General features: G+C 39.3%; 2 protein-coding genes across 2 annotated transcripts; both read right to left on the bottom strand.

The window, feature by feature from the left end:
• Positions 1–762: 762 nt before the first annotated feature.
• LOC121242842 lies at positions 763–5,370 on the bottom strand. Its single transcript, XM_041140820.1, has 8 exons — positions 4,716–5,370; positions 4,551–4,638; positions 3,704–3,789; positions 2,813–2,891; positions 2,574–2,633; positions 1,311–1,432; positions 1,134–1,205; positions 763–990 (listed from the first exon to the last, which is right to left on the bottom strand). Exons 1-8 carry the CDS (start codon positions 5,072–5,074, stop codon positions 888–890), a joined length of 969 nt encoding a protein of 322 aa, XP_040996754.1. The 5' UTR covers positions 5,075–5,370; the 3' UTR covers positions 763–887.
• Positions 5,371–6,185: 815 nt separating this feature from the next.
• LOC121242841 (alpha-galactosidase 1) lies at positions 6,186–25,696 on the bottom strand. Its single transcript, XM_041140819.1, has 15 exons — positions 25,372–25,696; positions 24,855–24,913; positions 24,317–24,373; positions 23,946–23,980; positions 23,732–23,835; positions 23,537–23,612; positions 17,148–17,206; positions 16,964–17,029; positions 16,772–16,855; positions 7,842–7,906; positions 7,644–7,726; positions 7,455–7,545; positions 6,798–6,847; positions 6,567–6,707; positions 6,186–6,492 (listed from the first exon to the last, which is right to left on the bottom strand). The coding sequence occupies exons 1-15, from the start codon at positions 25,578–25,580 to the stop codon at positions 6,400–6,402; spliced, it is 1,272 nt and encodes a 423-aa protein (XP_040996753.1). The 5' UTR covers positions 25,581–25,696; the 3' UTR covers positions 6,186–6,399.
• Positions 25,697–26,117: the final 421 nt, after the last annotated feature.

Below are 26,117 nucleotides of genomic sequence, written 5' to 3' on the forward strand. Positions count from 1 at the left end.
GTCTGCCAAGCACCATACCACGGGAGGAAGACGATAAGTTTCAATGCATGAGCTCTTGGGGAAAGAAATATGGACAATGCTGCACATTCCTGGTTGAAGTAGCTAGGATTCCAGCACAATGACTTTAAATTCTTCATCTCTCGTGCATAATAATGTGAGCCTTTGTAGATCTGAAGTCGCTGTTAGACCAAACTTGAACCATGGCCATGATGCGAGTAACATACGTTAGTGAAGATAAGATGGCCCATATAATATGTCTTCGTCCATTGCTTTTGTGCTTTGTGCTCTCAACGACTGCTTTTCCTTCTTCAGATTTCGCGTATGCTTGAGGAGCGCATGGTCTCCTCTTTTATGCCAAATTCTAGTGACTCGTTCATGAACATAAATGCATCAGCTGTAGCAGTCGAGTTCTCTCAATGTCCAACATCACAACTAATTTTTTTTTTTTTTTTTTTTCTCAACAAGTAGTCTTCATTAGAAACTTAGAAGTAGTAAGTACAACTGGTCCAGAACATCACAACTAATTTATTGCTTCATAATCTAGTTTATTTTTCATGTTATGTCAGAACCAAGACAAATTTTTGCAACACATCTTATTTATCTTGTTTTAATTTTCAATATAACAATGTAAAAATTTTAACCCATTAATAAAATACGGTTGATAACATAAATGCTAGAATTACCGCATGATTCCATGAACAGCGTTTCGTTAGTTTCTTTTAACTACCATGAAATGTCATCGCTTCCTGCTTTCACCTCCCATTTCAGATCAACTGCATGTCTATTAAGATCCAAAAGTTCCCAATGGCTAGAGGGGAAGAAATTACTGTATATACAGTGCCAAATTACATGAAGCATACATAAAAATATTCCAATTCAAACAAATTTCAGATCTTAAAGTACTTGTATCCATACTCAGGGTTTGTCATCCCCTCTTCCCAGTCACCCATGCAGCGACTGCCAAAGACCATCTGTTGAATGCCTAAATAACTGCATAAAGAAAAGAACAGAAGCTAATAATTAGTCAGGACTTAACAAGTGAACACGGATGATACAGAGATAGTCCAAACATCTATCCACTGAAAATATTGTCAGTCTTTCCTTTTGTGTTTCTTTTGGTCATTCTGACTTACTCTGAACTCAAGACCGTCAAGCAGTTGAGGAGTACATCAATGGCAAAATAGTCAGAAGTACCAAGGTCTACCCTGTTAACATACCTGAGTTAGTAGATCACTTCTATGGACAAGGGTAAAAGGGCAAAATGCTATATGATACTAAATAGAAAAGGAACAGAGTCCTCGGACTTGTACCAAACACGACCCCAGTTATCCTGAAACTCAACATCACTGATATCGTGAAATGAAGATGGCATCACATCGAACCCTTTCTTTGAATCATAGAGGGGATTATACTCCATTGATGAATTTGCCAGCTGCCATCAATTTGACTAAACGTTTCAATCATTCTATAAACAGCAACGGCTAAAATTTAAAGCATTAGCTAATCATGAGTTAATGATGATATGAAGCACAACAGTTGAATTACTTTATTAGGAGGCAAGGATAACAGCATAAATAAGCCCCAATCAGTCTGAATCAGTTGAATGACTTTCATTTAGGAGACCAGTAAAAGTGGTCAGGTTGTATTAACAGCATGAATATTAATGAGTTTATTATCCTATTACCTATTTTTTTTTTATATATATAAGTTTAAACGCTTTCCGATTACCCATCGTTGAGAAGGCACTAGCTTCTTTCCCAATCTCTCTCTCGGAGCCTCATCAATACCACCACGCCAACGTTGACGGCTCGACACACCACATTACACGGGTATGTCTCCTTCTTTCTGTCTTTCACTGGCTTTAGGGTTGATTTGGATTTGGATCTTTGGGTTTCAAGCCTTCAATTTGCTTGGAGTCTGGTTGTTTTGTCTTTCTTTTTTTCCCCGTGATTTGGTTGTTTGGGTGTATGATGGATTTGGGTTTCAAATCCTCAATCTTTGCTGGGAAAAAAATTGCTAATTGTTTGAAAATAATTTCTCCCCATTTCAAATTTTGGCTTGAACAAAATTCTCTGCATACCTGCCCGCCTTTTGGGAGAGTGCGAGCAAATTCCAGTGGGGAGCTTTTAAAAAAAATGATAAGTAATTATCCATATATTGTAAAACATTCCAAATGGTTCTTGATTGATTTATTTTTCAACTGAATTTCTGTTCACTACTCGTTCTTGAGTGCAGGATTTTTCAGCAAACATGTCCAAAATTCTACTGTTTCAGTACGCAATAAATATTCATGACACTTTCCCAACTTATCCACAAACGGCAAATCAGCAACTAGGTCATAAGATTAAAGTTTCTGGCCAAAGGTGTGAGCTAGGTGATCCCATTTATGATGAACAAGAAAATAAAATTTCCCGGGCACCCATATACATATTATACAAACATCAATGAAAAAAAAAATGAACCATATATCTTGGCAATATGCAGACCATCAGACCACACAAGCATATAGACAACCAGAAAGTGAGAAAATAGCAAGTTGAAAGGAAAGGAAATGCAGAGAACTATGATTGCACCTGCAGATTAGCAGAATTGAAAGCACCCAAGCGACCCATAACATACCATGATTGAATGACCTGCATATTTTTACTTAAATAAATAAGTCGGTGCAGGCTTTGTTGAACATTTACACTGAAGAAATAACAAGAAGAAAGCAGAATATTAAATCTTTTCAACATCTAAATGATCGTAATTTCTATCAAATTCAGTCAGAATAGAAAGAACCCGGTGAGAATGTTTCACATGATATACTTACACTACCGATAAGGTCAACATCTCGATCAGAAGGTGGTCCATACAATTCAAACCATATGAAAGAATCAAGAGGATTGAAGCTGTCAACCACCGAAATCAAAAAAAGAAAGAAAAAATAATAAATAAAAGCGAAACATAAATTATATCAGGTATCACACAAACAAAATTTGTTTTATATAGCCAACAAAGATCCAGGAAAAGTAAAATTAACTGAACTGTAAACATCATCTATGCTTATCGTTTTACTGAATGAAATTTCTGTGGGACCATGTTCATGTTGATAAGTGTATAACTAGGATCGAGAAATGCTTAGTAGCAGACGTAAGCAAGAACGACAACCCCAGCACATGTATAGAGAAATTGCAAATTCGAAGCATATATGCAAAGAAGATAACATGACAGTTAAGTTTCTAATCGGGAGAATGTATTAAACATAAACACCTTGAAGGAATCTCAAAAATGTGACTTTAACCACAGTTTTTCTCCGCCATAAGTGAGGGTCCTTAATAAAATTAAGGGTTACCATCCTCTTTTAAAAACAATTTCAAGATGTGTTCCAACCGAATAAATCTCCTATTATTCCTTCTCTTTAGATGCTCGAGAACTCCAATTGTACAACTAACATTTTATATTGTGATAAACATCACCTCTCCTAGAGGAGGAATGGAAGAAAAAGGGGGCAACCAAAAAGAAGAAGGCCAAAAAATTATGGAAGATGTCGAGTTGTTATCATCCTTTTTTTCCCTACAATCCCAGCAAACCACTAATTACTGGGATTGTAGGGAAAAAAAAAAAAAAAACCTTACTTCACTCTTTCATTATCCACATTTGCTTAACATACTTAATTAGATACAAAAAGGTGAACGAGTATTGTTCAATTTAAGTAGATTACTCTCTAAAGCTGACTTTGAAGGCAAGGATGGAACCCGTTTTTGATTTGTGAAAGTCTCGACCCTTCATCCGAACTCTTTCTTCAACCTGTAACATATCAGCAACATAAATAAAATATTCTATCCTCAGAGCTTAATTCAAGACCTGGGTGTGCATAACCTCAAATGAAAGGAGGAAACAATTGCCTTAGCAAAAGGAAACAGTAATTTATTCAACATTAAAATAAGTAGGAAGATGAAGGTGGACACATCATCTACGGCAGTCATAGGTTCCTTTAAGTATGGTCACTAGGCCAACAATACCTAACATCCCATCATAAAATAAAAAACGAAGCAAAATAACAAGCTGGCCATACAGTGTAAATCTATATTGTAAGAAAGTGCATATAAATCAAATCTAGACGTTTCCACTCCTGCTCCCGCAATCAAAGAAGTTTCAAAGATTCCAGGATATCAAGTGAAAGTGAACAGTCCCGAGAAAATCTTCTAGAAAGTGCTATCAAACAAGATTAGCTTCAATTAACTTAATTCAGAAAGTGATAAGCATCATTTGGTGGGTGGTGAGGTTCAACCGATGCAGCGAATAAGGAGGGGCTTACAGTTTCACCACATATATGTGACATAAAAAGCCAAAGCCATCTCTAGAAATTTAAAAAGGGAGTTAAGGATGGTAATGAATGAGCTTGGTTTCAAACCATTGGAGCTATGAGATAGCCCATAGGATAATAATATTAAGAAAAACAAAAATCAACTTCGATAATATGAACAAAGAATGGAAAAGAATTGATGGATACAAAAAGAACAAGGTTTAGTCTACGAAAGGAAAGAGAGAATGAAAGGCAGAAAAACCCGTTTGCGCATGAGGTCAGGGTTGCCGATGCTATCGCCGAGAACGGCACGGAGCTCAGCATCTTCTTTGCAGGCGTCTTCTAGGACTCTGGCATTCAGTCAAAAGATTGTTTGTTAATTGAATTAATCGAGAGAGAGAGAGAGAGAGAGAGAGAGGTTGATCACTTGGCCCAGGATGGATAGTTGTGAAGGCGTTCGTATTGGCGCTTCCTCTTCTCTTCCCGAATCTTGAGCAATCTGCGGCCTCTGGCGGTGGTTCCAGTCATTACTCTTTCGTCGCCACTGGTCATGTTATTTCTGCTGCCTGTTCCTTCTCTTAAGAGGAATTTGTCGGACTCATTATCGGAAAGCGTAGCAGCACAAACTAACCGAGGAATCTGCTTCTTCTTCCCATTCTCCTTACCGTTATTAATATCGAGAGTGGGAGAGAATGAATTTGGAGGTAGTCTTAGTTTCGACAAGGGATAAAAGGAAGAGCACATAACAAAACAGTTTTCGCTATTTGCCGTCATTCTGCCATACATTTCCTCTCTTCCTTAATCTATTCAAATCCCTTCTTCTCAATACTCCTCTCAGTCTCGAACAAAAAAAAACCTCTACTTTATGGACTGCCGTTGTGGCCTTTGGGCAAACCTCGGTCCTGCTAAGCCCGACTTAGCTTCCAATATTCTTCTTCTCAAACCCAACCCCAAAATCCCAAACTTTCCACCAACCGGCACCACCTTTCATTCCAACTCCAAGCTCCTCATTCGCTCAATTTTTTCGTCATTTACAGAAATCAGTTTCTGGGAATGGTAGTGCCTGAATTGGGTTATCTATTATGGTACATTATTATTATTATTATTATTATGCACACCCAGGTCTTGAATTAAGCTTTTTTATTTATATTGATTACCCGTGATATATCGTGTCCATCTCCTATTCAGTTTGGGTTTCTGGGCTTTCAGCTTAGCTGCAAATGTGCACCGGGTTTCTTGATGTCCTGTTCTGTTTGTCTCGTTAAAATACCAGTGAAATGAGGAGACACATCATTCTAGTTTACAATTTAACCTCACGACTTTAAATCTAAATTGGTATCAAAGCAGCAGTTCAGTTTTTTTTTTTGGTTAACCGCTGGCTCCTAGAAATGATATTTGTAATTATGAAATATACAAACATCTCGCAATCCCTTCAAAAAAAATAAATAAATTCAAGACTCATATAAAAAAAAAAAAAAAAAACTAATTTTGTAATAATAAATCTCTTTTTTCAAAACGATTGCAGGACATTTGCACAACTGTAACATTACTTTACATATTTAAATACCAGTGTCATAGCACTTGCTGTTCAATTATTTTTTATTGATAATTTAATTATTAGGAAATTTGTCTGCATAACATAATAGATTTAACCAAAACCTTGCTCGACTTGTCTGGACGTATCTGGGATTACTTATTGCAATATCAAGTTGGACCAACGTGGTGATTACCATTCAAATCTACATAATACGGAACAGGGTAAAAGCCTTATGTGTGCATCAACAATTTAACGCTCTAGTCTATAGACTATATATTCCTAACTAATAGTTCGAAAAGTATATATCCCTATCTAATATTTCTATATATATATATATATATATCCCTGACTAATTGCTCAGCAGGTGAACTTTGTGTTTTATTTGCAAACGTAATCCACATTTCATTCATGCATGTGTACATACATTTCATTTCATTTCCTCCATTCTCTTATTGAAGAAAATTCAGTAACCCTGCCAAATAAGACAGTTGTAAACTCCCACCATACCATTGGGCAACTCGAAGAGACCAATGACATCATGTACTTCTCAACGGAGATGTCTTTGTGGATAACCTCAAGCAATTGGCTTCAACACATACATTTTGCATGCATGAGAATCCATGGTGGCTGTCAAGTTTCCGGCAAGCGGTGTCTTCAATGCCTTGTGCTGCCAACAAACACATATATATTACAAGGTATACATTCACCATACAAATGAACGCAATTGATCTCGATAAGTACCTCCCAAATATCTCTTGCTTCAGCAACACTGTTTGGAGGAATTCCGATGTCATCCCAATGAGCAGTAATTGAAATACGCCAAGGGCCTCGGTTGACTAGAAGTAGAGCTACTCGATAGCCTGTAAGAGGCCCTGCCCAAACCTGTTACAAATTACTTGCAAAGTCATTTTTTGCTCTTCTCAAGGGAGACAAACATATTATGCATCAGAAAATATATTTGGGCATCTTTACCTCAAGATCACCTTCAGACCTAACCTTTTTACCTTGTATGCCAGCTGAATCTGTTATACATGATGATTAAGTTGATTATTAGAACCACTGACACTGAATAATTCATCCGATAGGAAGAAAATGTCGGATGAGTTATAAATTGATGCAACTGTGAAATATCACCATTTGTCCCAAAATCTTAAGTTGATGAGAAGAGGTAGACTTTGTTATTTATATTTAAACACTCCCCCCACGTGTGGGCCAGAACAAAATCACCCTTAATAAGTGGCCCAACAAGTGGAATATTTAATTAATCGCGTGAAGTATAGAATCAGAGTTCGAACTCATGACCTCTGCTCGGATACCATGTGAAATCACCACTCATTGAGGGAGAGTGTTAAGACATAAATATAAATAATATAATTTATCTCGTCCCCTCAGCTTAAGCTTTTTGGACAACTGGTGATTTCATATGGTAAAAGAGCAGAGGTCTTGGGTTCAAATCCTGACTCTACACTTCACCCAATTAATTAAATATTTCACCTATTGGGCCAATTATTAAGAGGGAGTCTGGCCCACACGTGAGGGGGAGTGTTAAGACATAAATATAAATAATAAAATCTACTTCTTCCCATCAATTTAAACTTTTAGGATAAACAGTGAATTCACAGCAATTACCTTGATTAACTGCAATGACCTCTTTATTGGCAACGATCTCCATTGTCTCTTTTGTCATATTCCTCACATCACAACCAAGGAGAAGGGGAGCCTGTAATACCACATGCATGAAAGCAAACAGGAGGTAAAATCCGCATTCATATTAAACAGAGCATCAGTACAAAAAAAAAAAAAAAAAACTGCCAATACCTTGGAAATAGCCCATATACTAAAGTGAACTATATATTCATCCCTTGTCATCCCTCCATTTCCCACTTCAAGCATGTCAGGATCTATTCAAACTCAAGGAGATAAATACAATAAATTTCAGATAAAACATGTACTATATGCCAAAATTCATTTTTTTATGAATTGACGTTGATGATTGATGTATAGGAGAATACTTACCATTCCAACCACCAGGCCTAGCAAGTTCTGCATATACTTCATTCATGTCTGCTCTGGAGACCATACTGGGGAAGAACAACACAAAATAAATGATTTCCGATCAAGGATTTGAATAATCAATAAGAAACTCAACCAGAAACATGAAGATCAGCAAGGAAAGGTTAGGCTTGTATGGGATGCTGATGTATCCTTCAAGCCAATTCAAACCACTGATCATCAAGTTTGTACTGTTTGTGCAAGTTGTGGTTATACAGAGAGGAAGTGCCTTCAGAGAGACTCACAGAACTTGACGGGCAGAGTCCTCGGATGTCTGGGGGGAGATTTTAACATTATTCATTCAAATACGGAGAAGATTGGTGAGATTTCTAAACCAGGAGTCATTATTGATGATGACTAATAGTTTTATTCAAGATTATGGGTTGTGATTTTACACAAAAACTTAGATTACTATTGAATTAAAAGGCTCTCACTAAGCTGGGATCAACACCACTATACAAGTAGATTATGGGTTGTTGGATATACCTTTTGAAAGTTCAAAATAATCATGTCTAGAATGAGAGAGCAGTTTGTAGGAATAATTCTCATTAATTCGTAGCATAGATACAAGGCAATATTTATAAATTACAGCAGAAGAAAAAAAGGAAAGAATAAATAGGAAAGAATAAATTAAATGCTAACTTCTAAGGAAACTAAATCTCCTAGAATATTCACACATTTACAGCCAATATTCCCCTAGAATCCAGTAAGGTTGACCAGACAGATTTGGAAACTTTCCAACACTCCCCCTCAAGCTGGTCTAAAGATATCTTCCATGGCCAGCTTGGAGATTAAGTTTTCAAACTGTTTCTTTGGCAAGTCCCTTTGTAAGTATGTTTGCTACTTGCTCAGCTGTCAAGATATAGGGTAAACATATTACCCCACTATCTATTTTCTCCTTGATAAAATGCTTGTCCACCTCCACACGTTTTGTTCTATCATGAAGAACTACATTGTGAGCAATAGCTATTGCAGCTTTATTATCACAATACAGTTTCATTGGTAGTGAATTAGTAACCTTTAATTCTTCCAGTAATCTTTTAATCCACAGCACTTCACAAATTCCAGGAGCAACAGCCCTAAACTCGGCATCTGCACTACTCCTTGCCACCACATTTTGTTTCTTGTTGCACCATGTTACTAAGTTTCCTCCAACAAATGTGCAATAGCCAGAAGTTGACCTTCTATCAGTGACACTTCCAGCCCAATCTGCATCAGTGTATATTTCAACTTGTAGATTCCCATGACCTCCAAATAATAAGCCTTTACCTGGAGTCCCCTTCAGATACCTTAGGATTCTATAAACTGCATCAAAATGCTCAGGTCCTGGTGAGTGCATAAATTGGCTTACCACACTTGTTACAAAACCTATGTCAGGACGTGTGTGGGAGAGATAAAGGAGTTTCCCTACCAATCTTTGGTATTGTTCTCTATTGGTTACTTCTTCAGGTTTAGCTAGTTGAAGTCTTAGGTTCGGCTCTATAGGTGTCTCTTGCTCTTTACACCCTAGTAAGCTTGTTTCTCCAAGTAAATCAAGAACATATTTTCATTGGGAAACAAAAATTCTTTTCTTTGACCTTGCAAACTCCATACCAAGGAAATACTTCCAGTTACCTAAGTCTTTGATCTCAAACTCCTTAGCAAGAATCTTCTTTAACCTCTCAAGCTCATTGTTGTCATCACCTATCAGAATAATATCATCAACATAGACAATAAGAATAGCTACTTTGCCTCCACCAGTGTGAATATAGAACATAGTGTGATCAACTTGACCTTAGCAGGAGCCGTGACTCTTTACCACCTTCCCAAAGCATTCAAACCAAACTCTAGGTGATTGTTTGAGTCCCTACAATGATTTTCTCAACCTGCACACCTTGCCTTTGCCACCTTTGCCTTCAAAGCCTGGTGGTAGATCCATAAAAGCTTCCTCCTCTAAGTCTCCATTTAAGAAGGCATTCTTCATATCTAATTGATATAAGGGCCAGTTGGAGTGAACTGCTAGAGTGAGTAACACACGGATTGAGTTCATCTTGGCTACAGGAGAAAATGTTTCTTGGTAGTCAATTCCATATGTTTGAGTGAACCCCTTCGCCACAAGTCTTGCTTTGTACCTCTCTATACCACCATCTACCTTGAATTTAACTGTAAATACCCATTTACAGCCAACAGTCTTCTTCCCTCCCGGTAGATCACCAATTTTCCAAGTGCCATTAGCAATTAGTGCATTCATCTCTTCTTGAACAGCCAATCTCCATTCCGGGTGATCCAGGGCTTCTTGAATGGTTCTTGGAATAAACAGATGAGAAACACTTGATGTAAAGGCCTTATGAGTATCAAAGAGTCTATGATAGGATAGATGTTTGGCAATAGAATGTGCGGTACAGGTTCCAACTCCTTTCCTAAGGGCTATAGGCAGATCAAGATCAGCTGAATTATCAACAGAAGGAGCAGGAGAAGAAGAGGTACCTGGAGTATTTGAATGACCAACTTGTGGAGGTGATGATGATTGGCCTAGCTCTGGATTTGAAGAAAGATTTCTATTATTCTAACAATCTCTTCTTCTGGTATAAACACGAAGCTCAGATGAGGGAATATCTGGTGGTATTGCTCTCCCTGTTTGTGAATCACTCATGCCTTGTACCGGTACACTAGTATTTCCATTATTTTCACTAGGCAAAGTATTGGTTTCCTGACCTTTTAAAGGAGAAGTATGGATGTCAATGCCAAGGCAAACATTAGGGAGAGGTATAGAAGTTTGCTAGAACTCATCTTCACTTTTCTCTTTCTTCCCCCTGAAGATGGCTATGGTTAAAATAAGGTTATTTTTTAATAAAAACGACATCCATACTTATGCGAATTTTTTTTTGTTATGGGATTAAAATATTTGTACCCTCTCTTATCAGGAGCATATCCGAGGAAAACACATTTTTCTGCCCTAGGATCAAATTTAGATCGAAGATGGGTCGGTATATGAACAAAAACAGTGCACCCAAAAACTTTTAGTTGCAAATATGATGTTATCTAACAAGTAGGGAAAATCTCCTTTAGTCAAGCTAAAGGTGTGATGTATTTTAAAACTCGAGTAGGCATCCTATTAATGAGATAACATGCAGTTAAAAGAGCATCACCCCATAAATATTTAGGAACATGCATAGAAAACAGTATGGCTCATGCAACCTCTAATAAGTGATGATTTTTTAACTCGGCAATGCCATTGTGGGGTGTCACGACAAGTGGATTGATGTTGAATACCTTTTATGAAAGAAACATTCTTAAACATTTGTTAAAGTATTCAATACCATAGTCGGTTCTAAAAATACTGATTGTCGTTTGAAACTAATTTTCAACCATATTATAAAACTCCTTGAATATTTTTTCAACTTCAGATTTGTCACTCATCAAATACACCCAACACAACCGTTTATGATCGCCAATAAACGTCACAAACCATTTTTTTACAGGTGCAATAATGATTTTTTAGGGACCCCAAACATCACTATGGATTAAATAAAAAGGTTTTGAAGCACAATAAATTTTTTATTTTTAAGTGTTTCGATGACTCTTAGATAAATGACAAGTATCACAATGAAGAGAGTTGCAATCCAAGGTTTTAAATAAGCTAGGAAACAAATGTTTTAAATAGGGAAAACTAGAATGTCCTAGTCTAAGATGCCAAAGCATTATTTGTTCACATACAGATATTGAACTAGTACTACTACTCAAACCCTGAGCTTGTTTATTGTTGAATAGGTTCTCATCGAAATAATAGTCCATCAATCATCCTAGCACTGCCAATCATCCTCCCCAAGAGTTGGTCTTGAAATTCACAATGGGAATCAAACAATATGACACGACAATTAGAATCCTGTGAGAGTTTACTAACAAACAGTAGATTACAAGCAAGTTTAGGGACATGAAGGACAGATTTTAGTTTGATTTTCTCAGATATTTGGACAGAACCTATTCTGGCAATGGATGAAAAACTCTCATCTGCAATTCTAACCTTTTTATTACCAGGACAAGGGTAATAAGATTGAAACAATTGTGAAGTAGTAGTCATATGATCGGATACACCAGAATCAATAATCCATGGTACAAGAGCTAAGCCACAAGAGTAGGCACTAGAGATATCACATGTTTGGGCCAAGGAACCAGTAGGAGGACTGGATGTAGGAGTGGATTTCAACAATTGAAGAAGGTGAGCTACCTGCTTAGCACTCAGGAAATTAGCCTTGGCTTCATTGTCTTTAGGGACTATATAGTTGCTTCCAAATTTACTACTCTTCTAGTTTGCTGGCTTCCATGGAGTTTCCAGCAAGTCTCTCGAGTGTCGCGTGGCTTATTACAGTAATCACACCATACTCGAGGCTTTTCTTCAAACCTCTGTTGGTTAGAATAAGGCCGCTGTGCAGAAACATTGGCAGTGGCCAAATATGTGCTAGTAGCACCATAAGGAGCAGGGTTGGCAGCAACTAATGCAGAAGTCTCCACGGTTTCATCCTCCTTTTTGTTCATCATGACATTCCGACGACAATCTTCTCGTCGCGCTTCAAAAAATACCTCCCCGAGTGGAGGTAGCGACTGTCTCCCTCGAATCCTTCCCCTGACTTCATCAAATTCATCATTAAGTCCAGCCAAGAATTTAAAAATTCTGGCATTCTCCACCATCTTCCTATTCTGGTTGCAATCATCAGGATTTTCCCATTCATAATCATTGAATAAGTCTAAATCCTGCCATAGTCCCTTAAGAACATTGAAATACCTTGTTACAATGCCTTCTCCTTGGTGAGTATTGCTGATCTTTTGCTGCAATTCATATATCTGAGAGTAATTTCCAAGGTCAGAGTACATCTGACTAACATTGGTCCCAGAGTTCCTTTGCACTAGAATAGAACATGTAATTTGCGCTAATCTCTTCGTCCATAGCATTCACAAGCCACGCCATCACCATGGAATTCTCAGCATCCCATACAACATAGGATTGGTCTGTTTTCTCGGGCTCCTTGGTTTCACCAGTTAGATACCCTATCTTCCCTCTCCCTCGAATATAAATCCAGACTGATTGTGACCACCGCAGGAAGTTAGCCTCCTTCAGTCGTATGTTGGTGATTTGGACAGAGTATGGTTCAGAATGGGTAGTTTTTGGTTCAGGTTTGATTTCGGGTTTGGCCTTGTTTGAAGTATCAGCCATGGTGAAAGGTTTGACAGAAACAGAAGAGAAGGGCAGAGATGAAGAAGGAAGAAAACCCAAGAGATTAGGGTCAGATTTGAGCCGCCAGAGAAATTAGGGTTTTAGACGAATCAGAACCAGAGTTGCTCTGATACCATCTAGAATGAGAGAGTAGTTTGTAGGAATAATTCTCATTAATTCGTAGCATAGATACAAGGCAGTATTTATAAATTACAGCAGAAGAAAATAAGGAAAGAATAAATTAAATGCTAACTTCTAAGGAAACTAAATCTCTTAGAATATTCACACATTTACAGCCAATATTCCCCTGGAATCCAGTAAAGTTGACCAGACAGATTTGGAAACTTTCCAACATCATGGTGTGTGTGCAAAGCAAGGGGTTCATAGAATTTGGGTGAGACTTGATAGAATTATGGCTACACATTTAGTGTTAGCTAGTGGACAGTGTCACAGCCCTTGTCTATGAAGTATTTGCCAAGGGTCTATTCCGACCATTGTCCTATGGTCACTCAGCTCACAGCTGCCCCAGATTTTGCTCCTTATGGCCCTATTCCATTTCGATTTCAAAGAATGTGATGTAGTCATAATGAATTGTCTAAAGGGCTGGGATAAGGATTGTTTTGGTAAGGTTGAGAAGAAGTTGCAGCAGCTTGAAGATGAGATTATGGAGTTAGAGGTGAGCTTGTTTAAAAACTACTCAAGGCAGATGGAAGACAAGCTTGTGCGAACCAAGGTAGAGTTTGGTACTTGTGTTCTTCAAGAAGACATGGTGTTGGATGATGGTACAGCTCTTAACTCTCCTTTAGGGATTCATGACTGGGTTGCTTTTCTGAGCTATTATCTTCAGTGGCCCAGCTTCTAACTATAAATTGGCTTCTATCTTCCTTCTTTGGTAACTGACACAGATAATGAAAGTTATGCAGAATGCCTTTGGTGGTGGAGCTTGGGAGGATTTGAATGCATTCCCATGGATAGTGGACCAGGACCGAATGGTTTTTGCTCCAGTTTCTTTCTTAGTTGTTGTTATTCTTGTGGAGGATTTATTGGAGGCGGCTAGGAATTCTTGGTGGTCCTCCCTTCCAGATTTCTATTCTTCCTCTTTCGTGGTCACCTAAGACTTTCTTCTATTCTTCATAAACTGATTTCATAACATATTTGAGAATATTTCTCTTACTTAAGAGTTAGTCCATAGCATTAACAAGATTTTTTTTGTAAGTAAAAGATATTTTCTTAATTCTGAAATAGGCATAGCCAAAGATGGAAAGTATACAAGAGAATACACCTAGTTAGGAACTAGAAGTAGATACAAGGAAATCATGAAGGCTAAGACCATTAAAATCTATAGCTATGGCCCACATAAATAAAGTCTTCTAGAAAAAACTTTTAAGTTCTTCCAGAGACCGCTCCCGATATTCCTTTTCCTCCAAAAACACCATAGTAAACAAATGGGAGCCATCTTCCACATAGTTGCAATCTGTGGGATAGACTTGAGCCCTCTCCAACTAGCTAGCAGGTCAACCACCCTCCCAGACATAACCTATGCTAGTCCCACTCTACCGAAAAAATCATTCTATTAGGCCCTAGCAAACTCAAAATGTAGAAACAAGCAATCCACTGATTAGTTAGAAGCAGCAATTCGATGGTTAAGGTGGCTGCGGCTAAAGCCTATGATCGGCTGGAGTGGAAGTTCTTATTCTATGTTTTGGAGATGTTTGTTTTTCAGCATTGAGGATGAAATTGGTGTTTACTTGTCTTCCTCTGAAATGATGAGTGGGACATACTGGGGTTTCTTTAATTCGTCAAGGGCAATTAGACAAGGTGAACCTTTGTCTTCCTACCTTGTTATCCTTGCAGAGGAGGTTAAAGTCGCTTGTGGCATCAAGCTTTGAAGATAAGAGAATAAGAGCTTTGCATTGCCCTAGAGGCTGGCCTTTGGTCTCACTTCAGCTTTATGCTGACGATTTGGTGGTTTTCTAGATGGGTCTAAGTCTTCCTTGAAAGCATTTTATGAGGTTCTTCGTGAATATGAAGATGTTGTGTCAGTTGGTTAATACGGCCAAATCTGTCATTTTTCCTTCCATAGTTTCTGTTAGTAGGGAATCCATTGTTGTTAATGGTTTTAGAGATGCCTTTTTCCTTGTACACACCTCAAGGTACTTTTGCATGTTGGTAGGTTGAAATTGCATATGTTGGAACCTCTAATTCAGAAAATCAAGAAGTTGTGAACCTTCCTCTTCACTTGCTTTCAGTCCTGAACATTCCTGATAAGGTGTTGCAGGAAGTATCAAAGCTGTTTTCTAATGTTTTTCTGGCGAGGATCTTGTCAAAAAAAAGTGGGTTGTGATAAGGCATGCAAGCCTGTGGAGCAAGGGGTTTGGGTCTCAAAAAGATTTTTGAGGTGAAAAAGGCTTTGCACAAGAAGCTGTCCTGAAATGACTGGCAAGATTCTTGCTAATTCTTTGAGTCTTAAAGGTGGTGTTGATAAACCAGTCTGGATGGTCTCTTTCAACTAAATTCTTGGCAGAGGTCTCATCGTGATGGGAAATCCATGGAGTGGAGTGGAGTAGTTGGGTTTGGTGCAAGTAATCGCCTTCTAAGATCTCAATCTTTATGTGAAAAGGTTTTCATAAAGTTCTTCCTTTTGATTCTCACATATGGTGGCTGAATATTTCATTATCATCCAAGTGTGACTGCTGCTTGGGTCAGGGAGTAGAGTCTTTGGACCATGTTCTATTGAATGGTGACGTTGTCGAATTTGTTTGGAGATTTATTGCAGATCTATAGTACATAAGAATTAACCTCAGCAAGGTTGGTCTGCTCAAGTGTTGTATGTATCATAAATTACCTTCCCCAATTTCCTGGTCTTTATGACTAAGGAGATGTAAGGCTCATATGGAGGGCTCTAAAAAGGAGAAGCTTGCTGTTTGTTTCAGAATCATAGCTCTGTGCCCGAGCTTTATGATCAACATTTCTAAGGTTGGCATTATGAATAGGGCAGATTCATATTTACTTCAGCAACGTGAGATTTATTGCATTCCTGCTTGTCTTCTTGTGCAGATTTTAAGTTGGCAAAGACCGAAACAGGCTGGATTGAACTCAATGTAGATGGGAGCAGTTATGTAATCCATGCCCTCGAGGGGGTGCTGATGGTAGTTTCTTGGCTGCATCCTCTTCTTTCTATGGTTTTTGTTCTCATAATATGGCTGAGATCAGAGCTATATTGGATGTATTACTTTTATAACTCGAGTTACAGCTGAATTATGTAGAGTTTGAATTTTATTCTCGGTTGCAGTAAATTGGCTGCTGGGTAAAGGCTATGTGCACTGGCCAATGCTTGATTTCCTGGAACAGATTTTTACTTGTCAAAAGTTAGTTGTACAGTTGAGGCACATATATGCAGAGATAAATTAGGTTGCCGATTTCCTAGCCAACTTGAGAGCATGCGGTAGTTCTCAGGAGTTTCTGGTTTTTATTAAGCTTCCAACAGAGACGAAAGGGTGCTTGGTGGTTGATCAGTCTCACTTACCATGCTTGGGATGTAAATAAGTTTTTTTTTTTTTTTTTTGGTATAGTTTGTGGTTTCTACAGCTGTCTCAATTGCATTTTGGTTGAGATTTGCACTCTGGTGTTTACTTCCACCAAATGAGACTGATGCAATGATAGATTCTGTTCAGAGAGAGAGAGAAGCACGAAGTTATTGTACCTTTCCCAGTTATCAGCAATGTCGTTAGTGGTTCTCCAGCTATTTCCTACCTTATAACCCCATAGAGCAGGGTGCAAGTCTCCCCTATTAATTAAAATCCAGAATAATCAGTTAGGGAGTGGCTTTTCCATCTAATTTTAAAAATAGGAGAAGACGATGGAGAAAAGCCATACTTAGAGACATAGGAATTACCATTCACATAGTGAGAAAAAGATAGGGCGGCCTGCTTTCATTAGTGCCCGGGTCATCATGGGGTATCTGAAAGAAGAAATATACCTTATACTCTAATATCTCAATGTCAGAGTGTATATGCAGCAATTCACAAAGTAAGGAAAAGATAGGGCGGCCTGCTTTGGTGTCATTCTAATTATATTACCTAACCGTTGGCTTTGATCCATCATTGTTGCAGTTATCATACTTCAAATAATCAATACCCTGCAAACAAAGTTCATTATTGCAAGATTTGTTAATAATGAAAGCAAATTAAGAACAGAAACTCCCCACTTATTTTCTATCCTTGTTTCCTTTGTGGGTAGGTGTGACCAAGCGAATTGAGAAGTTATTTCAAGCTTTTTGGTGGGATGGAATTGGGGAGAATGCCAAGTTCCATTTGATCAGTTGGAACAAAGTTTGCTCCCCAATTTATAATGGAGGATTTGGGGTTCGAAATTTGAGGATTTTTAACAAAGCTCTTCTTGGGAAATGATTGTGGAGGTACCTGGAACAGGACTTTTTGGAGGGAGGTTATTGACTTCAAATATGGAAGTAGTTAAGGGGTTGGTGTTCTAAGAACGTGAGGGGTGCGTATGGAGTGGGTTTATGGAAAAACGTTAGGAAGGGCTGGAAGAGTTTACAATTCTTATATGTTTTGCAGTTGGAGAGGGATCCAGAATCATGTTTTGGCAAGATACTTGGCGTGGTGACCTCGCTCTCAAGACAGCATTCCCTTCCCTTTCTCGTTTAGCTTCTGATCAGGAGGCCATGGTGTTGGACCTTTGGAGGCCTAATGGTAGCAAGAAGTTCACTGTTTGGTTTTTTTTATAAGGTCTTGACATCCAGTCATCCTTCTTTTCCTTGGAAGTGTATTTGGAAGAGTTAGGTGCCTTCCAAAGTTGCTTTCTTTATTTGGATTGCCTTTCTGGATAAAATCTTGACTATGGACAATTTAAGAAAGCGTGGTCTTATTGTCATGGATTGGTGATACATGTGTACGAAAGAATGGTGAATCTCTAGATCATATATTATTGCATTGTGAGGTGGTGGCTAGAGTGCTTTGGGATGAGATTTTCAGTAGATCGGATATCGCATGGGTAATGCTAGGGAGGGTGGTGCATCTCCTAGCTTGCTGGAATGATCTTCAAGGTTACCCCCAGGAAGTTGCAGTTTGGAGAATGTTTCCTTTGCGTCTTTTTTTTAATAGGTAAAAGTAAAATTTTATTGATATAAGAGGCATTGCCCAGGTACACTAGTGGTATATAATGAACATACCTAATTACATCTAAGCACTAGTGAGAGTTACAAGCAAATCATGAAAGTTGTCCGTACTACAAATAAAGGCCGAAGCCCAAGAAAGTATTGTAAAAAACTCGTTTCAGCTCATCCACAAAATGCTCCATGTCTTCAAAGCCCCTCTTGTTTCGCTCCAGCCACAAGTACCACATAATGCAGTGAGGGATCATTCTCCACACAGCAGCGATGTGGGCATTTCCACCGATACCTCTCCAGGAGCACATAACATCCCTAACTTTTCCAGGCATGACCCATGCCACCCGTATCCTATTAAAGATCACATTCCATAAACACCGGGCCACTTCACAATGTAATAAAAGATGATCAACTGACTCCCCATCACTCTTGCACATAAAGCACCAATCTAAAATAACAAGACCGCATTTTCTCAAATTATCCGAGGTGAGAATTCGCCCAAGAGATGCAGTCCAAAATAAAAAGCAATCTTGGAAGGTACCTTGCACTTCCACATAGCCTTCCAAGGATAGCTATGATCATTAGAAAATCCCAAGAGAGACTTATAAAAGGAGCGCCCCGAGAATTTTTTATTTCCACTCAGATTCCACAACAACCTATCCCTCATCTCATTGCCAATCGACATAGCACATAACGAATCAAAAAAACCAATAAACATGTCCAACTCCCAATCTTGAGCCACTCTTGAAAATCTCACATTCCAATTGACAGCTCCATTGGAAAGTACCAATAAATCAGCCACAACAGCCTCTTTATCACAAGCAATTTGGTAAAGCATAGGAAACACCTGCTTAAGAGACGTGTCACCACACCACACGTCGTGCCAAAACTAAACATTGTTGCCTCTTCCAATTGCGAATCTGAAAAACTGAGAGAATCTTCCCCATCCAGCTCTTATGTTTTTTCACAATTCCACTCCATGTGCCCCCCTAACTTCATTAGAGCACCAACCCCCCCCCCCCCCCCCCCCACCCACCCTCCAAGCCGCGAATGCTCCCATACTTAGACTCTATCACTTCTCTCCATAAGCCCTCTCCTTCCCTATGCTACCTCCACAACCATTTCCCCAAAAGTGCTTTGTTGAAAACCCTTACATTACGCACCCTCAGCCCACCACATATTATTGGTGAGCAAACTTTATCCCAACCCACAAGATGGAACTTAGTTTCCTCCCCAAAGAAAGTTACGGAAAGTTTTCTCAATACGATAAGCCACACTTGCAGGTATTGAGAATAAGGATAGAAAATAAGAAGGGAGATTAAATAAAGTGCTCTTAATGAGAGTCAATCTACCACCCTTGGACAGATATATCCGTTTCCACTCGGCCAATCTTCTTTCAATTTTTTCTAACGCACCATCCCAAATAGATTTTGTCTTGAACGCAGCCCCCAATCCACCTATAGGAAACATTTCAGACTTCAAGAAATTTACCTTCAGGCCCGAAACCGCTTCAAAACAAGGTAATACAACCCTCAAGCACTGCATATGATCACTGTCCAGCTCACAAAACAACAATGTGTCATCGGCAAATAATAATTGAGATATAGTAACACCTCCCACCGAGAATCAAGCAATAAAGCCTCTATTAACAGTTGCGCTCACCATATGACTCAATGTATCCATAATAATGACAAACAGCAAAGGAGAGAGGGGATCCCCTTATCTTAATCCCCTAGAGCTGTTAAAGAATCCTTCCGGTGCTCCATTCACCAAAACCGAGTAGCGAACCGTAGTTATACAATGCCTAATCCATGAAATCCATCTCTCCCCGAAGCCGCATCTCCCAAGTAAATAACACAAAATCCTAATTAACGTGGTCATAGGCCTTCTCCATGTCCAGCTTACACAAGAGTCCAGGTGTACCCTCCTTGAGTCTACAATCTAGGCATTCGTTGGCAATCAACACCGAATCCAAGATTTGTCTCCCCTTCACAAACAAGTTTTGGGGTTTTGATATAATACTACTCAAAACCTTACTTATGCAATTGGCAAACACCTTTGAAATAATCTTATACACCCCATTAATGAGACTAATAGGCCGAAAATCTTTCACATCCACTGCCCCAACTTTCTTAGGGATAAGAGCAATGAAATACGCATTAATGCTTTTTTCAAATCTATCAAAAGTGTATAACTCTTGAAAGACCTGCATAATATCCTCCCCCACCACATCCCAATAATCATGATAAAAGGCCATCAAAAACCCATCCAACCCCAGGGCTTTATCCTTGGCCATCCCACGAAACACTCGAAGAACCTCCTCTGCTTCAAAAGGTCTCTCCAACCTCAAAAGGTATACCATCCAATTTGGGTCTCCACAGGGATTTTTCAGCAAGTAGATCTTCATAAAAAGTGACAATATGGTTCTTAATAGCACCATAATCAGAGTATACCTGTCCCTCAACCTAAAGCACCTCGATAGCATTATTCCTACGGAGAGAATTAGCCAACCAATGGAAAATTTTCGTACAACGGTCCCCTTCGTTCAACCAAAGGGCTCTTGACTTTTGTCTCCACGAAATTCTCCATTAGTAACACCTTCTCCAACTCCGAAGTGATAGCTAGTTTCCTGCAAGAGTCCTCTCCAGAAAGAGGAGCACTCACCTCCCTTTCCTCGAAGTCCTTTAAATCCTCCATATGAGACCTTTTTTTTACTAGTAATGAGTCCGAAGACTTCAGCATTCCACCTCTTCAGATCCCTCTTCAGTGCTTTAAATTTTCCAACCAAAATAAAGCTGGGTGAATCCTCAAAAGAGTACGAGGTCCACCACGACCTCACTTTCTCTACAAAACCCTCAACTTTCAGCCACATATTTTCAAACTTAAAGTATCGTTTACCCTCGTGAATGCCTCCACAATCCAGTACAATGGGGAAATGGTTCGAGCAAACTCTATCCAGCCTCTTCTGTAACACGGTAGAGTAATGTGCCTCCCATGAAGGAGACCAAAAATCTGTCCAAACGAGACCACGCCCAATTATTAGACCAAGTGTGCACGCCACCAACAAGTGGTAAGACCAAATCCACATCAAAAATAAATTCAAAAAATTCATTCATTGCCTGGCTATGCCGGACTTCTCTCGATTTTTCACTAGGAAATCTAGTGACATTAAAGTCACCACCAATGCACCATGGTAAGTTCCACCAGCTGCCCAAACCCACTAACTCCTCCCACAAGACCTTCCTATGTGTGTCCATGTTTGGACCATACACACCAACGAAAGCCCAACAAAAGTCGTCCTCCACATTTCTAAATGAACACGCTACCATATAATTTCCAACACACTCCTCAATAGACTCAACCACCCTCGAATCCCACATAATAAGGATGCCCCCGGATGCTCCCACCGAGTCAAGATACACCCATCTCAAGAATGGACAGCCCCAAATGCTAGTGATGAAGTTACGATCGATGAATTCCATCTTGTTTCCTGCAAACAAACAATAGCCAACTTCCATTGATGTAAGAGATTCTTCACCTGCATACGCTTATTGGGATCATTAAGACCCCGAATGTTCCAAGAGAGAATTCTAGGCTTCATAGGGAGAAATAGCCTTTCCCTTAGATCTTCCCTTGCTAGTACTCCCCTCCCTTCCGTCGTAATTGATTGAACAAGTAAGACATTTCAGCCCTCTCTTTTTCCTAGAAGCAAATTTAGGGAATTGGATCCGACCCTCCTCAATGGCGATAAGTAATGCCTTGAATTGTTCCTCAAACCCGTCGCAAAAGATCCCCACACACTCCTGAATATTCTTCACTTTCTGAACCACCCAGTCCGATGGTGAGCCTCCCAATGTAAGCAAGGTAGACAAGGTGCGTAGTGGCTCTGGGTCCACCTCGACCTCCCTGTGTGCCAACTGAAGCATGTAATTCATGTCCTCTACCCCCCACTACTGTCTCTTGGACTGGTTGAGACTGCCCAGAGGCCCTCGCCGAAGAAGAGAGCACCTGAGCCTCCTCCTCTGCCCCCACTACCGTCACTTGGACTGGTTGAGACTGCCCAGAGACCCTCGCCAGAGAAGAAAGCACCTGAGCCTCCTCCCTGCTACCCATCCGCACTGTCTGTGTGTGTTGTGCTGGAGATCCCACGTCTGCCGATGAGATAACGTTAAGATCCATTTCTAGATTGACTGTTGGCAACTCCTCGATCACCCTCTGAGCCACTGTCAATGATTCCTTAGTCATTCATGGTCCCGATGGGTTGAGTGGCTCCTGACCCGTGGTCATCGACACCTTAACTACGTCGTCTCCGTCTCGTAGGTCCTCCATCGCCGTCAAAGAGCTCATTTGTACCACCGTAGTCTATTTGCGACTCCAATAGGTGTCTCGCGGGTCCAATGGATACCTCAATTCCTTCTCCGGCAAGGTTGGCTAATTCCCGTTGGTAGAAGTCCCCGCCTCTCCACCCTCCCTGACCCTCCACACGGCTGGGTTTCAACCCTAAACTTTTCTTTATTTTTCACCCCCTCCACGCGGCCCATTAAGTTTGGGTCTAGCCCAGCCTTATGATGCCTTTGGTTTGGACCTAGCCTCACTCCACCCTCATTAACTTGGTTTGGACCCAAATTCATGTGCTTGGAGCCTGGCCCATCCTCATTTAGAAACACTCGGATCTCATTTCCCATGCCCTTTTCATTACCCAGGCCCATTATGCCCCTCCTCAATGCACTGTATTAGAGCTTCAACCTTCTCTTGTATATCCGACAGCTGCATTTTCATTTCTAGGAAGGAACTGTGCACATCTTCCTTTGTCAGTCCCATGACAGGCTTGCCACCTCCACCTCTCCAATATGCACTTGCTTTCCCAGAGGTAAGTGGAGCCTTTCCATCCCTGTCGACACAATCTGTTGCACTAGCTCCATGATTCGGGACCTTCTGCTGCACCAGAACCTCTCTATACGACTGACTCTGAGGATGGTTCATTTGCGTCTTATGTGGTGTATTTGGATAGAAATGAATGATAGATACTTTGAAGACACTTTGTAGGAACTTCGAAGGCTTTTTGTGCACACTTTAACGCTTTGGTTTTTTGCTATTGTACTCAATGGAACTAGTGCTTCATGATTTTCTTGTTTTTTTTTTTCTGGTTCCTAGAATGTAGTGGGTGTTTTCTTTTGTATACTCCTTATGTATTTGGACAACGCCTATTTCATTCTCATTAATAAAGTTATTTTTACCTATAAAAAAATAACAAAATTTTCATCACTGACAGCTACTACAGACAAAGGCACAAAGTAAACATTGGATCCACTTAAAGAAAATGAAAACTAAATTTCCTACCCATGAAGTAAAGGTTTTGGCATCTTGCTCCTCATGACCAAGTGAACCAGGCATAGTTTTGCTGCAAGTATGATAGCTGCAAAGTGGAGGTGAATGCATTCGTTGTCTTACTTCTTGAAAGAATTAGTTTATATCAATATGGAACAATAATCAGGCAGCATGAATTTGGATTAGGGTGTAGGAGAGTCATGTTACCCTGCATCTGAGTAGATCCCCAGCTTAAGGCCCTTGCTGTGAACATAGTTCGCAAGGGCTTTTATGCCAGATGGAAATGTTAAGTTCTTAGGCACTAGATTACCCTGCAAAGTAAAATCTAATATTTATTTACACTATAACTTCACCACAAAAACTTCAAAATGTTTATCACTCTTAATTACTTCAATAACCCAAAATGTGAGGGAAATCATACCTTTCCATCACGAGCTATTTCTGCCCAGCAATCATCTGGAAAAGTAATAAATAACAGTCTGCTTAGCCTCTTGGTTTTTTTTTTGGCACCGGATATCCGGAACAAATTCCCAATTAATCCCAGGGGTGCATAAGACCTCGGCAAGGAGTTTCCCGTAGGCCACAAGGGCATCTAGGATAATTCAAAGGGAAATTCTCCCAATCCGATGGCTCATAGAAATTGTTTGCACCCAAGGGTTTGAACCTTAAACCTGGAGGAAGCATACCACCAAAACCAAGGCTCTTACCACTTGAGTCAACCCCTAGGGTTTCAGCCCCTTGTTGCTAAGTTTCATAATGAAAGTGAGACAACAGAATATGATTGCTACTTACCAATATTAACATAGGTATATCCAAGCATAGCAAGACCAGAGGAGATGAGAGCATCAGCTGTAAAACCAAGAAACAAGAGCTCTTATGAGTCGATATCACCCACCTTGATAGATGCAGTTGGTCGTTGTGCTATCTAAACTTGTTTTTATAGGGACCAATGGGCTATCTAACTTTGACAGGACTCCTAAAGTAAGAGAGAGGTGAGGGAAAGCTAAATTCCTTTTCTGAGGATAAAAATTCAAAAATTGGGAAAAAATGGGGTGTAGATGCTAAATCACTTGTTCCAAATACTTATAATAGGAAGACATAAATTTGATTATTCCAACTATATTCTAACAATCATCCACACGTGTGGCCAGACTCTCTAAGTAAGTAGGCACAACATGTGAAGTACTTCATTAATTTGAAATAAAGTGTGGAGTCAGGTTCGAATTCAAGATCTCTATTCTCATACTATTGTTAAATCCATAATTGTTCCAAAGTTTAAGGTAAAAAGATAAATTTAATTATTTCAATAGAACTTGGGTAGTAAACTGACCGGTTTCTTTGATCATTTTCTCATCTATTTTGCAGCCGAAGTGATTCCAACTATTCCAGCTGCAAAAGAAGAAAATGTTCAGTCCCATGTCCCTCTCTTTATTGCTAAGCCTTTTTCTTTTAGCTCGGTCAATGCCTCATTAAGCTAATGGAAAAATTGTTCTAGTTAGACGTTAAGAGCATTCATCCAATAATAATCACAGGTAAATAAACAAAAGCTGAACAAATCTCTCGACAGAATCCCCAATAAGATAAAATCTGATGGAAGTGCGTATTGGTCTACGTTGATATTCAGCTATTTTGTGCAGGAGGAGATTTTGATCTGATCTGACCAAGTTTTTCATTTGGTCATTCCTCAGTCAGACCAACCAATAAAAGCAAAGCAAGAAACAACAGCAATCAAACTGAGAGAAAGAATGCTCATTAAAAGAGGGGGAAAATAAGAGAAAGAAAGGAAGAAAGAAAAAAGTAAGAGAGAGGCAGTATATATATGTTATATGGTGTGACGCACGCAGTACCCCATGGGAGGAGTCAAGCCGAGCCCATTGGCAAGCAGATTTCGTCTGAGTCTCTCTCTGTAGTACTCGTACTTGCTATTCTTAGGCAACATCAACCCGGCTGTTCTTGATGTTGCAGAAACACCCGCAATGGCTGAAGACAATGAGCACAACATCAATACAAGAATGCACACACCCCTACTCTCCATCTTCATTGCTTCTCCACCCATCCCCCACACTCACTCCGCCTAAAAACGAAAGCTCTATCCTTGACCGAATGAAAACAGTGGCAGTGTCGGAGAATTATGGAAATATTTTTTAGGATAAAGTCGATGACTCGATTGACCGTGTTTATACTCTGTGGTCCTGTGGATAAGGAGTCGATGTGACTTTTTGGTCACGGGCACTTCGCGATAACGACTCATTCTTGTATAAATTGACGTAACTTTATCTTTATTAGGTCTATTTTATAATAAAAATAATTTTATAATCTGATAAACTATATCAAATCATATCAATTTATAAAATTATTTTTATGTAATTTATTTATAAATAAAATATTTTCCTTTATTTAATACGTATGTATAATAACAACATATTGTCATAATATGTAAGTAAAATTCTATACATCATACTATTTGTTGGATAGAATTAATCGAGTCTAATTTATTGCTAAAAATAAGAAAATAGATAAAGTCAAGAATTTAGCCCAAGGATAAAACCAAGAAGAGATATAATAAGTTGACTACTCTTAAAAAAAAAAAGAG

The sequence above is a fragment of the Juglans microcarpa x Juglans regia genome, chromosome 8D (genome assembly GCF_004785595.1).
Source record: "Juglans microcarpa x Juglans regia isolate MS1-56 chromosome 8D, Jm3101_v1.0, whole genome shotgun sequence".
In the NCBI taxonomy this organism is placed as follows: Eukaryota; Viridiplantae; Streptophyta; class Magnoliopsida; order Fagales; family Juglandaceae; genus Juglans; species Juglans microcarpa x Juglans regia.

Coding starts and splice junctions, on each gene's coding strand:
- LOC121242841 (XM_041140819.1), bottom strand. CDS start 25,580: ATGGGTGGAGAAGCAATGAAGATGGAGAGTAGGGGTGTGTGCATTCTT. Junction 7,907..16,771: donor ATTGCTGATAACTGGGAAAG/GTACAATAACTT, acceptor GTTCTTCCCCAG/TATGGTCTCCAGAGCAGACA. Junction 6,493..6,566: donor AAGCAAGAGATATTTGGGAG/GTACTTATCGAG, acceptor GTTTGTTGGCAG/CACAAGGCATTGAAGACACC.
- LOC121242842 (XM_041140820.1), bottom strand. CDS start 5,074: ATGTATGGCAGAATGACGGCAAATAGCGAAAACTGTTTTGTTATGTGC. Junction 3,790..4,550: donor CTGACCTCATGCGCAAACGG/GTTTTTCTGCCT, acceptor GATATGTTACAG/GTTGAAGAAAGAGTTCGGAT. Junction 991..1,133: donor TTGACGGTCTTGAGTTCAGA/GTAAGTCAGAAT, acceptor TTCTTTATGCAG/TTATTTAGGCATTCAACAGA.